At 39.6% G+C, this 13,832-nt stretch overlaps 1 protein-coding gene across 4 annotated transcripts in view; it reads left to right on the top strand.

The window, feature by feature from the left end:
- PCID2 (PCI domain containing 2) overlaps nucleotides 1–13,832 on the top strand; it is a 34,760-nt gene that overhangs the window by 15,817 nt on the left and 5,111 nt on the right. For 3 of the 4 annotated variants that reach the window (XR_007515067.1, XM_049867343.1, XM_049867342.1), the window contains 5 exons: nucleotides 813–867; nucleotides 4,087–4,190; nucleotides 9,509–9,584; nucleotides 10,420–10,561; nucleotides 13,114–13,214. Coding sequence is in view for 3 of the 4 variants with exons in the window: in XM_049867342.1 (XP_049723299.1) it covers nucleotides 813–867; nucleotides 4,087–4,190; nucleotides 9,509–9,584; nucleotides 10,420–10,561; nucleotides 13,114–13,214 (478 nt within the window). In the remaining variant the exon portion in view is untranslated. Of the gene's footprint in view, nucleotides 1–812; nucleotides 868–4,086; nucleotides 4,191–9,508; nucleotides 9,585–10,419; nucleotides 10,562–13,113; nucleotides 13,215–13,832 lie in introns of those variants that run through there. The other variant, XM_049867344.1, reaches the window with a different exon arrangement.

Below are 13,832 nucleotides of genomic sequence, written 5' to 3'. Positions count from 1 at the left end.
GGTTATTTGCAGAATTTTTAAAAAATACTTTTACTCTCAGTCATTCCATCCCCCCAAATAATTATTAAATACTGTTTTCCTTTTTAATTGTCAATTTTGAACTTATTTTTGGTTTCAAACATTGAATAAAAGAGGTAGATCAACTGCAGTTCCTTTGATGTGATGTAATGCATAATAATTGGGTTATTTTAAATTCCTTGCCCAGATTTATTAACAAACTATGTAAATACTGAAATTTGTTTATACAAATTGAAAGCAGTCTTGCAATAAATTTTTTTACTAAAAATAACACCTTTTCCTTTGAAAGTGAAGACTTACCTTACACGTGAAAGACCAGTACTGCCAGCTGGATTAAAAAATTGTTGTATGGCGCTTTGTGCATTACATACTCTGGTTCCTGTTAGGGGATCTTACTAAAGCAAATAGTTGTTTTAGTGGCAATGCTTGAGTACTAGTGGGGAGTGGAGGGGGAGAGACCGCCCTCAGAAGAGCGTGAGGAGGTGCCGTCTCAGGTTCAGGCATCTAGATGGACCGGGGTGTAGGCCTTTGAGGAGAGTTGGGTCTGCTGGGAAGGTCGTCTGGGGAGCAGGGGTGCAGCCTTTTGTTGTTGGGCTTCTACGTTGAACGAGGGGCCCAGGAACTTCAGCCTGCCTTGAATGGAAGGTAAGGAAGGAAACAGTTTCATATTTTTGGAGGGGACAAGGAACTCCCATTCTGTACAGGACCCTGGGCCTTGTTGTTATTTCTGCCTCTGGTGATGAGATCTCTGACTTCATAACCTTTTCAAATATATTTGCTTTTTTGTCCCTTAGGGCTTTGCCCATCATGTATGCAGTAGCACTTGACCTTCGAGTATTTGCCAATAATGTAAGTTTAATTTCCTGTCACTTTCATTTTAAAACTAAACTCTGTGACTGTCTGTTGCTTAATTTCACGTCATTCTTCTGAAAAATTTTGAGGAGTGAGTGGGGGTTGGGATGTATTTGGAAAAAAAAAAAGGAGAGCAATAAATAAAGAATAACTTACCTAATTATTCCTTTTGGGCTGGTATGAACAGATTTAAATAAACATTTGCTCAGGTTTTCACACTGTATGTATGGAGGGAGATGTTTTTGTATATGGCTAACTGTTTATGGTATGCGGTTACTTAAAAAGGGGGTAAGCCACGCACAAACGAGTGAATCCGTGTTCTCTTTCACACTTGAACCTGTGTCCTGGCCACCCCTATTTTAGGAATTCCAGCTTAATGTAGATTGAGGCAGTAGCTAAGGGTTTTTACGATAAAGGTCAGGGTATGATAAGGTAAAGATCCTGGATTTTATAGAAGTTTCCCCTTGAGGGCCACCATAAGCCAGTTACGGAGCAGCATTTTTCAGCTTTTTGGTCTAAGGACCCCTTTACAGTTTTCAGAATTATTGATGGCTGGTTCCAGACAAGAGGCAGTAGACAGTTCTCCCTATTTCTCCTGTTAAATGCAGTAGAAACCCTGGAAGTTGTAAAGCAAACATTACTCTGAAAGGTGGGGGGAAGGAGGTGGAGTGGGACTCAAGGAGTGACATGGCCCTGAGCTCCCTGGGTTTCTTTGTATCTGTACACCCTGGACTGGGTACCTGAAATCTGGAAATGCCAGCAGGCACAGGCAAAGCAAGCCCCAAGAAAACTGCTCTTTCTTGCTAAGGGACCAGGAAAGGGGCAAAACAGCCTAACAAAACAGAAATCTTTTTGAAACTAACTGCTGTATTCCAGCCAGACATTACTGGAAAAACTGCAGGCTCCCCTCACTCCCTGACAGCGGAGGCCAAGTGGTAACTTGCCTAGACTTTCACCGTTACCTGGTGGTAACGAGAAGCCCTTCTGTCTCTCTGCTGGTTTGGTGTCAGAGGAGGCTGAGTAGGGGGCCTGGACTTCCACTCTCACCCAGAGGCAAAGAAGTGATGGTCTGCCCCCACTCCCAGCAGGGTGTCAGCAGAAACAACCTACTAAAACAAAAGAAAATCAGAGTTTCATAACATAATGTCCAAAATGTCCAGGCTGTAATTAAAAATCACTCATACCAAGAACCAGGAAAATCTCAGCTTTTTTTGATTTTGAATGACAAAAAACAACAGAAACTAACACCAAGATGGCATAGATTTTGAAGTCTTCTGACAAGGATTTTAAAGCAGTATCATAAAAATGCTTCAGTGAGCAATTACAAACACACACGAAATAAGTGAAAACATAGAAAGTCTCAGCAAAGAAATGCAAGATAAAAAGAAGAGTCAAATGGGAATCTTAGAGCTGAAGAATATAATAATGGTAAATAAAAATTACCGATTATGCGTAAGGGCTTTTGATTATTTGGGTTGTGTTCATTTATATTTACTGTATTAGAGATTTTAACTGGGAAAATTTTTTAAGTTATTTATACATTTAAAATAATAAACTTTTTATATGGTAACATAACTTTTTAAATAAAAAATAACTATTTCCAAAACAAACAAAATGTACTACTATGAAGAGTGTCATTATTTTATATCTTAATCACTGTAATGTCCAGCTCAGGAGAAGCCATCTGGATTCTCGTGTCTGCTTCTGCAGTCACTGTACGGATGCAGTGTGTTGTTTTGATTGAAGTGTATGATAATATGGCCTCACGCAGATATCGCTGGAAAAGCAGGGGGTATGCTAGTAGCCTTTTCAGATAAGTTAGATATTTGTCTTTGACAGAATTCCAGAACTCTCCAGAGGTAGTTTTTTAAAGGTTAGCTACAGTGTGGACTCCGAAATGCCTGTCAGTGAACTTTGCATTTTCTGTTACGTTAAAATCTGTTGGTCTTTTTTTGCACTTTGAATGGATCTTTTCCCCGTGTATGATTTCGTAACATTACTGTCATTTGGAAAATACTGGTTTGTTGGGTTATACGGATCTTCTGAATGTTGACACATTTCATTACGTTAAAAACAAAACAAAAACCCCACATTTGTTAGCATATCCAGTGACCTCATCAGAAAGGTCCTGAAGTAACAAGGAAGCTGCCACCTGAAGGTGTCAGTCCAAGTTGTCCAAAATTCTCTTTTTGACTTGAAAGCTCGAATGTTATCATTAACAACAAATACTGTCAGTTGTTTGCCTAGAACTGACAGTCTTGTTTCATTTGTTTTTGAGAAAATGGCCTGCCAGATACCCAAGCCCAGATGACCGTGTTTGTCTGTCAGTTGTTTGTTCCATGAGAAAAGCAGCTGGTTGAACTTGGAACTCAAACTGCTGCCCAAATGCTTTTCCTGAAAACAACTCTACTTCTGTGTGCAACAGAAATGCTTTATAAATACTTCTTATTTCATTACAAAGATGTCTTCAAGGATCAGGACTTAGTAAAATTAAATTTTACTAGATCATCAAGGACATTTTAAAAGTGAAACGAGCGTTCTTATTTGTTCACTGCACGTGCATGGCGGTGAAGGGTGCAATGGCTGCCGCTTGTTAGGCTCCAGTGGTTTCACCTACCAGTGCTTTTTCACCTTCCGTGTAAATGTCGGTACAATAAAAAAGACAAGTAATGGCTTCTTGTCATTGTGAAGGTCGCTGTGATGGTGTGGCTCCCCTGCAGGCATCTTGGAGGCCCCTAGGTATCCATGCATGTACTTTGAGAACCACTGTTACAAAGACTGAGGGGGAGAAAACAGATTCTTTCCTCTTTAAGACTGTCTTCCTAAAAACAAGGGAATAGTCAAACTTTGTATTGACTTTAGTATCTAGAAAAGTTTTTGTTTCAAGGGTTATGGCTATAATTCATAGGCGATGTGAAGTTTAGTGACTTAGAAAAAGCTCCTTAGTAGCATAATGCCGTGTGCGATGTAGGTATGAAAAATAGTAATTTATTAGCTTGACTTGGTTGAAGGGAGATTTGATTTGTGGAAGAGCTGGAATAATCTATAGATTTCTCAATTTTTTAAAAAAAATTATAGACTGGATGATTTCTCCAGGACCTTTTGGGCCTTTGACTCCTCATTGTAGCCATTTTTGTTCTTAGCTGCACTGTGATTTTCTTTTTTAATTAAGGAATCTAGAGGAAATAAAAAATAAGTGCTTTTATATTCCATTAGGCGGATCAACAGTTGGTAAAGAAAGGAAAAAGCAAAGTTGGGGACATGTTGGAAAAAGCAGCAGAATTATTGATGAGCTGTTTTCGTGTCTGTGCCAGTGACACGTAAGTAAGGGTTTGGAAGGCAGATGTCGTCCTTCTTGAATTGCCAACAGTGTTTGCCTCTTCCTGTCCTGTCCATTTTTGTCATATATTTTGCTTCTACATATGTTATAAACCTGCCCAGTCACTGCTGTTATTTCTGCTTAAAATAATCAAGTGTTTTGTAAGTCGGCTTTTCTCTTTAGCCATGTATCTACCATTTCTAGAGCTCTTCTTCCTGTAGATCTGTGTTTCTATCTGGTGTCATTTTTCTTTACCCTGAAAACTTCCTTTAGCTTTTTTTTTCTTTTCTTTTTTAAGTGCAGGTCTACTTAAAATGAACTCTCTAAGCTTTCATTTTTCTTCATTTTTGAAAAATCATTTTGCTAGATAATTCTAGCAAATTAACAGGTTTTTTTCTTTTAGCACTTTAAAAACATCATTCCGTCTAGTTTCCTTTGTTTCTGATGGGAAGTAAGTTGTCATTCTTACCATTGTTCCCAGTATATAATGGGTCTTTTTTACTCTGGCTGTTGTTTTCTCTTTATTTTTTGTTTTCAGTAATTATTATTTATTTTTAATCTTTTTTTTCTCTTTCCTTCATTTTGGGTAATTTGTCTTGACCTGCCTTCAAGTTGACTGATCTTTTCTGCCATTATTTGTTTCTATTTTAGAAATTAAAAATTATTTTTTAAATTTTGTACTTTCCCATTTGATTCTACTTTAGTGTTTCCATTTTTCTCCTGAAGCCCCATGGCATCCTCCATTAATAATCACACGCCTATTTGTGAGTTTTAGAAATTATAGAGAAAGGTAAAGCAAAGCTGTCCATGTAAACAAACAAATACTATTGTTCCTAGAAAGCGTTCCAACTTCTCATTTTTCAGCACTCTTTGTCCTTGAGATGGGGGTGAGCAGACTCTTTATGTAAATGGCCAGGTGTTTCAGGCTTCGTCGGCCACGCTCAGCTCTGCCATGGGAGCGTGAAAAGAACCGTAGACAACGCGTCAGCGAGTGTGTGCGGCTGTGTTCTGATAAAACACTGTGTTCGTTGTTTTTGAACACTGAAATTTGAATTTCATGTAATTTTCACATTTAATGGAAAATTATTCTTTGATGATTTTCAACCATTTAAAAACAAAAAAATCATTATTATTTCACTAGCTGTTCAAATACAGGTGCTTCGCTAGATTTGGCTTGTGGTTTGTAGTTTGCCAAGCCCCAACCCGAATCGCTGGTTCTCAGACTGTAGTGAGCGGCAGACTCGCCCAGAGGGTTTGATGAAACAGATTGCTGGGTCCAGCCCCCCAGAGGGTTTGATGAAACAGATTGCTGGGTCCAGCCCCCAGAATTTCTGATTTGTTAGGTCTGGAGCAGCCTGGGAACTGGCATTTCCACATGTTGGCAGGTGCTGCTGCTGCTTCGGCTGCTCAGGCACTGCAGTTTGGGAACCGCTGTTCTCAGTGATCCAGGCTGATAGTTGCACCCTCTGTCACTGGGGGGGTGACAGAAGGCAGACTACACCTTGGCAGTTTTATGTCATCAGACTGCCTTATAACAAAGGGAAAGATTTTTGCTTGTCTAGATTTTGTGATATTTGTGGGAATAACCTAAATGACCATCAACCGATAAAAGTATAAACAAAAAGTGGTATACCCATACAATGAAGTGTAGTACTCAGCCATAGAAAAGTGATGCATGCTACAGCACAGATGAACCTTGAAAACATGCTAAATGAAAGAAGTCAGAACAAAATGACACTTACTATATGATTCCATTTATATGAAATAACCAGAATAGTGCATGTGGAAGCTGGACAATGAATAAGGAAGACGGAAGAAGAGTTGACGCCTTTGAATTGTGGTGTTGGCGAAGAATATTGAATGCACCATGGACTGCCAAAAGAACGAACAAGTCTGTCTTGGAAAAAGTACAACCAGAATGCTCCTTAGAGGCAAGGATGGTGAGACTGCGTCTTACATTCTTTGGACATGTTATCAGGAGGGATCAGTCCCTGGAGAAGGACATCACGCTTGGCAGAGTACAGGGTCAGTGGAAAAGAGGAAGACCCTCAACGTGATGGATTGACACAGTGGCTGCAACAATGAGCTCAAGCATAGCAACGATTGTAAGGATGGCGCAGGACCGGGCAGTGTTTTGTTCTGTTGTGCATAGGGTCACTGTGAGTCGGAACTGACTCTATGGCACCTAACAACAACAACATCCAGAATAGGCAAATCTATAGAGACAGAAAAAGGAGCCCTGGTGGCACAGTGGTTAAGCGTTTGGCTGCTAACTGCAAGGTTGATGGTTCAAACTCACCAGCCTCTCTGGGAACAACTTTGGAAACCCTATGGGGGCAGTTCTGCTCTATCCTGCGGGGTTGCCATGAGTCCTAATCAACTTGATGGCAATGGGTTTGGGTTTTTTAGAGGCAGAAAGTAGATTAGTGGTTGCCGGGGTAAAGGGAGGAGGGATAATGACTGACTGCTAACCAATATGGGCCTTGTTTTTATGGTGATGAAATATTCTGGAATTAGATAGTGGATGTTGCTTGCACAAATTTATGAATGACTGAAAAAGCACTGAATTGTACACCTAAAAAGATGGATTTGATGGCATGTGAGTTATATATCTCAATAAAGAAAAAGACATTTAGTGGAACAGCAACATTTAAGAGGTTAAATAAAGGGTAACTGGGAAAAGGGACTGAAAGTAGTAGAAAAAGGCAGAGGTTTCACTCGGAATTACTATTCTAGTATCAAGAAAAGGAGGGGGGGAATTCAGGAAGAGATCGACAAATTAACTGTTGATCGAAGAGGGAACATATTTGGCATAAGAAATTGAGGGAATGGTAAATGATAGGGAGCCCTGGTGGCACAGTGGTTAAAAGCCCGCCTGCTAAGCAAAAGTTCGGCGATTAGAATCCACTGGCCACTCCTCAGAAACCCTACGGGGCAGTTCTTCTCTGTCCTATAGGGTCACTATGAGTCGGAATCAACTCTACAGCCACGGATTTGGTTTTGGATTTCTTGGTAAGTGATAAATGGGCACGAGTGTGCTAGGAAGTAGGCAGAGAACCCTGTTTAGGGACAACCTAGGAAATAGGCTGAGAACCCTGTTAGGGACAATCTAAAGTATTTGGGGGTGCTCATTGGGGCCCATCTGAAATTGCAAATAACACATTTATCACAGAGCAAGTCAGTTTTTTCACCAACATACTGATTCCATGTGTTTTTTGATCTTTTGCCATTCTGAAACCATACAATGTCTGTTTTTCTGTGATACTGTGGTTGTTAGGTGCCATTGAGTTGGCTCCGACTCATAGTGACACTATATACCATAGAACGAGACACTGCCCTGTCCTGCACCATCCTTACAGTTGTTGTTATGGTCGAGCCCATTGTTGCAGCCACTGTGTCAATCCACCTCGTTGAGGGTCTTCCTCGTTTCTGCTGACCCTGTACTTTACCAAGCATGATGTCCTTCTCCAGGGACTGATCCCTCCTGACAACATGTCCAAAGTATGTAAGACGCAGTCTCACCACCGTTGCCTCTAACAAGCATTCTGGCTGTACTTCTTCCGAGACAGATATGTTCATTCTTTTGGCAGTCCATGGTATATTCAATATTCTTCACCAACACCACAATTCAAAGGCGTCCGTTCTTCTTCGGTCTTCCTTATTCATTGTCCAGCTTTCACATGCATACGAGGTGATTGAAAATACCATGGCTTGGGTCAGGCGCACCATCGTCTTCAAAGTACATCTTTGCTTTTCAACACTTAAGGAGGTCCTTTGTGGCAGATTTGCCCAATGCAATGCGTCTTTTGATTTCTTGACTGCTGCTTCCATGGTTGTTGATTGTGGATCCACGTAAAATGAAATCCTTGGCAACTTCAAGGTTGTCAAGTGACAAATATTTCCCCTTGGGCGTTACTACTTTTGCCACATTTCTCCAAAAGAGACCATTGCCCCTGGTGCCAGACTGGCCGGGGCATCATCATAAGTACAATATGGCATTTAGTATAAATTACAAAGTCCTCGTCTGCATTTTTTCCTTTTTTTTTTTTAAACACTTCAAGGTAGATGGAACATTATTATTATATGTCCCCATTTTACAGGTGAGGAAAGTGAAACCTGGAGAGGAAGTGCCTCGCTTGGTCATACAACTAGTTAGTGACAAAAATCATATAAAAGAGCTGGTTATAGCAGTTAAACAGTTATCCTAAAAATTATATTTTAAAACTGAATAATATTCTTAGACTGTTTTAAATGTTTGGCGCGTTTTGGTCTTGAGTAATTTATTTTTCCATGGCTTGCTTTCCATATTGGGTACTTGTATTTTCATGTGCATTGACTTCATGCCCTTGGATTTAGTATTTCCAGGCACCCTGCCATCGGGCATTCTTTTTCTGGCACTAACTGCTCTGAAAGCCTGTAAGTTTTGTGGAAGAAGACGCACTTGCAGAATAAAAATACGTAGCCGACTCAGCTCTGAACTTTTTTTCAAGATTTTTTAATGAAAATTTTCAAACATTCAGCAAAGGTGAAAGAATCACTTTACTTGCTTTATCAAATTTATCCGTGGATCTTTCCCTTCTAACCATCCATCAGTCTATCTCCTTTTTTATGCATTTCAAAGGAAATTGCAGATATCAGTGCATTTTCCCCTAAACATTGCAGCATGCATCGGTAAACTTTCCTCTAAATCAAAACCCGAGTTTCTCTTTTGTCTTTTTAGGTAAAATTACATATAATGAATTACACAAATCTTAACTGTGTGTTTGCTAAGTTTTGACAAATGTGTACAACCATATAACCCACACCACTCTTCAGAGGCCTATCCCTCCTGAAATTTTCCTCATTGCCCTTCACAGCCCGTCCCTCATCCTCACCCAGAGGCAGCCACTGTTGTGGTTTTGTTCACGTGGTAATTTGTTTTGCCTGTTCTGGAACTTTTATGTCTTGGTGTTCTTGAGATTCATCCATGTTGAATATTTTAGTAATTCATTTTGTTTGTAATGATAAGAGTAAAAATGTGCTTTTAAAAAAATGTTTTATAACAATTAGCTTTTATATAATATCACTGCAAACTAAGCAGTCTTCAGATGAAGAAACCGGTGCAGCGGGGGAAATGCATCACCCAAATATTGGGTCAGAATTCCTGGTTTGCTCTCTTTTTAATTTTACCTGTTAGATAAGACACCTTTTATAATTTTATTTGACTTGAGCTGTGGGATTTTTATCTCAAGATATTAATTTGTTTAGCAGGTTTATTTTGTGATTTATAAATAAAATTTTTATTTCCTATATAACTTTTTAAAAATTGTTTTTCCGTAGTCGTGCTGGTATAGAGGATTCTAAGAAGTGGGGAATGCTCTTTCTGGTGAATCAGTTATTTAAAATTTATTTTAAGGTAAGCTTCTCGTTGGGTATTTTATAATAAAAAAATTTACACCTGTATAAATTTCCTCTCTCCCTTATTCCCAGATATTGTGTTATTTCTCTTTAATTAATAGCCAGCCTCCCTGACATTGCTTGGGAAATGATCATAATCTGTTCGTAATCGTAACAGCTAACGTTTACTGAGTGCCTGCTAAGTACAGGGCACTGTTGTCAACGCTTTACGTGTATCATTGTATTTAAATGTCAGTCCGGTGAGGCAGAGTTACCATCTCTAGGGCAGACGAAGGCGCCAGTATGCTGAGTGACTGGTCCAGCATGGCGTAACTGGGCTTTAAATGCAGGCGGTTTCACTCCAGTCCCTACTACCTTCTGTTGTAGTAATTAACTATTTAAAAGTAGATGGATGGATAGATGGATAAATAAATCATTCCTTGCAACGTAAAGTTGACCAGATGGAGTGTAGCTCTATCACATGTCAACAGCTGAAATTGGGATAATCTGTTCTTGGAGCTTTAAATTCATATCACATATTTGATGTGTTCTCCCTATCCATGTTGCTTTACTACATACAGCATGTCTTTGCAGACAGTCACGTGGGTTCATCGTGGAACATCAGCTTCAGCTGTCCTGGAGGGTGACTCTGTCTTTGAAGTGCTTCCAAAGTGAATGTGACATATGCCGTGTAGTTTTTTATCTAAGTTTTTATTATTCAATATCTAATTTTGATGCGCGAAATAGGGTTTATAATTCCCATTTTAAGGAGGCATATGCCTAGTGGAGTAGATGTTTATATATACTACCTGCCTTTTAAAAAAATATTTTAAATGGATTGTTATTCATTGTAGATCAATAAACTCCATTTGTGTAAACCTCTAATTAGAGCAATCGACAGCTCAAATCTGAAAGATGATTATACCACCGCCCAGAGAGTTACATACAAATACTATGTTGGACGCAAGGCTATGTTTGATAGTGACTTTAAGCAAGGTATGGTGTTAATCTTTTTTTGCAGAATTTTAAATAAGACATTGCATTTTGAGCACCTTAAGTGGTAGAGTTTCAGAGAACACAATCACTGTATTTTTTTATTAAGGTAGCATATATGTCTAAACAATGTTACATTCTTTCTTTGTTTTAAAGTTGATTAAATAAATGAATATTATATTTTAAGTTTCTTAATCCATACTGGGGCCCTGGTGGCGAAGTGGTTAAGCATTTGGCTGCCAACCAAAAGGTCAGCAGCTTGAATCCACCAGCTGCTCACTGGAAACCCTATGGGGCAGTTCTGCTCTGTCCTGCGGGGTCGCTATGAGTTGGTTGATTGGCGTGGATTTGTTTTTTTTTTCTTTAATCTATATGAGGTTTCTAGAATACATGTTAGAGTGTTACAGTCTATCATGGATATCCTTTTTTCCTTTTTTTGTGAAGTAATTAAGTGTATGATTATTCTTTGAATGGAATATAAGGAATTGTTTTCTCTCCGCCTTTTGACCTCAGAGTACCTTGCTACTTATGTGTATATATATTAAACTTTTAAAATGTTAATCATACTGGCTTGCCAGATGACCTTAGGCAAATAACAGTTTCAATGAAAGTCAATTTCCTCAGTTAAATAGGACTTTCCTGGCGGTCGTGTTTGAAGTTAGTGCTATAAATTTTACTCAGGAAAAATCACTGATCACTGAAATGAAACTGGGCAGCTGTTTTTTATAATCATAAAGGAAGCGGCTTTTTCCTTTTATATAAGAGTAAAATGGGGGAATAAGGAGCAGGCAGGAAATGCAGGGTTTACTATTAAAGATATATTTAGGTGCTTTTGGTGTAGCTTTTTTTTTTTTTTAAAGCAAGTAACAACAATTTTATCATACTCTTCAACTTACGAAGAAAATCACTTGGCTTGTTCTTTTTACCTCAAAGCATGTTGACTTTTCACTGTAAAAGTAATCAAAGCAGTATATACCATATTTTCCAAGGGAAATTCAAGTATGCTGAAGTGTACGACCATAATTCAAACAGCACCACGGAAGCACTGCACAGCGGCCACAGAACTAACTGGAAGGCATCATCGTTGTAGCCGTTAGCAGGCCCCCAGAGTCTCCAGGAGGCACCTCAGCTCTGCCGCTGGCTAGAAGGCAGAGTGTCATTTCATCCTAAATGGCCTGCCCCGCCCTGTGAAGGTTCTACCTGAAACACAAACAAGTGCCTAGCAACAGGACAGACCATGCTGTAACTGTTCTGTGGTCCCTGCACAAGTTGTAAGGGTCATAATTTGTACATACATTGGGAAAATGGTAAAGGCTTGTTACAGCCAAAGCTGACTAGCCTGTGGACTGTGACCACTCCAGGCTACACAGGAAGCAGAATAGTTCCAGTCAGTGCCAAGTCCTAAGCAAACCTATACAACAGGGAGAGGGTAAGCCTGGCTTCCCAGTCCTGGTTCTGCCTCCTCAATAGCCTTATGACCTGGGCTTCAACATTATAAATAATATTCAAGGGAAGCAATGTAGACCCTAAATCATCCTGCTAAATCTGTCCTATTTAAGCCTTACTGTCCTATGAGGTTGACAATGTTATGAGGTTGTTAAATATCTTCTAACTGATGAACATAAGGTTAAAAACGTTAAAAGGCTTCTTCAAGGACACAAACTGTTAAGTTGCAGGGTTGGATTTTAAATCAAAATCATCTGACTCCAACTGTAGTTTTTTCTTTCTTTCTATACACAATTCTATATATATATTTTCAATTGTACTTTAGATGAAAATTTACAGAACAAACTAGCTTCTCATTAAACAATTAGTACACATATTGTTTTATGACATTGGTTAACAACCCCACAACTTTTGGGTTCCCTATTACCAGCTTTCCTGTCCCCTCCTGCCTTCTGGTCCTTGCTCCTGGGCTGGTGTGCCCTTTAGTCTCGTTTTGTTTTATGGGTCTGTCTAATCTTTGGCTGAAGGGTGAACCTCAGGAGTGACTTCATTACTGGGAGTATGGGGGCCATACTCTCGGGGTTTCTCCAGTCGCTATCAGGCCAGTAAGCCTGGTCTTTTTTTGTGAGTTAGAATTTCTTTCTACATTTTTCTCCAGCTCTGTCCAGGACCCCCTATTGTGATCCCTATCGGAGCAGTCAGTGGTGGTAGCCGGGCACCACCTAGTTGTGCTGGACTCAGTCTGGGGGAGGCAGGGCTAGTTGTGGTCCATTAGGCCTTTGGACTACTCTTTCCCTTGTGTCTTTTGTTTCACCCCTTGCTCCAGATGGGGTGAAACCAGTGGAGTATCTTAGACAGACACTCATAAAACTTTAAGACCGCAGGTGCTACTCACCAAAGTAGAATGTGGAACATTTTCTCTATCAACTATGTTATGCCAGTTGAGCTAGATGTTCCCCAATCCATGGTCCCCAGAGCCCTCAGCCCAGTAATTTGCTCCCTCAGGGAGTTTGGATGTATCTGTGGAGCTTCCACGAGCTTGCCTTGTACAGGGTGTGCTGGCTTCTTGGTATAGCTTTTGATGGGGACGGTGGACTCTTTTTCTGCAGCTGAGGAGTATCTGTCATTTGCCTTTGAGCATTGTCACCGCTCAAGTCAGAAGAACAAACGGATGATCCTGATATATTTGCTTCCAGTAAAAATGCTGTTGGTAAGTGATTGTTACTCAGCTTTTATAGATCATGTTGCTTTAAAGAGGTTAGTAAACTTTTAAAAATACAGCAGATGGTGTATACTTGATCACAGCCTGACCTGTGTGTGAGCACATCTCAAAATAGAGAGCGAGTAAGCACTGGTATGTGACCTGACCCGTGTCTCTCCGTGGGGAGTATTTTTAGTTCCTTTTAGAAAGGCTTTGCCTCTGCTTCTGTTTCTTAAAAGTACTAACTCAAAAGCCTCATATATGACAGATAAAAAGTGCGTATTATTTTCATTTCCCCTAAAAATCTAAAGTGGTTAATGTTAATAGAAATGGGTTACATAACCAAGAAAGGAAAATGTCGTTCCAATCTATCTGTAGGTATTTTATTTAGTCACCAAAAATTAATCTTTGATATTTGTAAAGAAATGCCAAGTAAGTGATAAGTTAATTGACTAAAACATTCTCAAAGTGATAGAGCTTTCTCTCCCCCCATTAAAGTTTTTTGTTTTTAATTTTCAAAGCAATATATAAATACGGTTAAAAACTTAAGTAATTCAGAATAACTTATAAAGGGAAAGCAGCAGTGCCGTTCCTGTCCCTCTCCACGTCTGGACCTTCTTCATAGAG

This window comes from Elephas maximus, chromosome 23 (genome assembly GCF_024166365.1).
Source record: "Elephas maximus indicus isolate mEleMax1 chromosome 23, mEleMax1 primary haplotype, whole genome shotgun sequence".
Taxonomy (NCBI): Eukaryota; Metazoa; Chordata; class Mammalia; order Proboscidea; family Elephantidae; genus Elephas; species Elephas maximus.
Note: the sequence above shows the minus strand (reverse complement) of the source record. Positions and strands in the feature narration are given on the sequence as shown.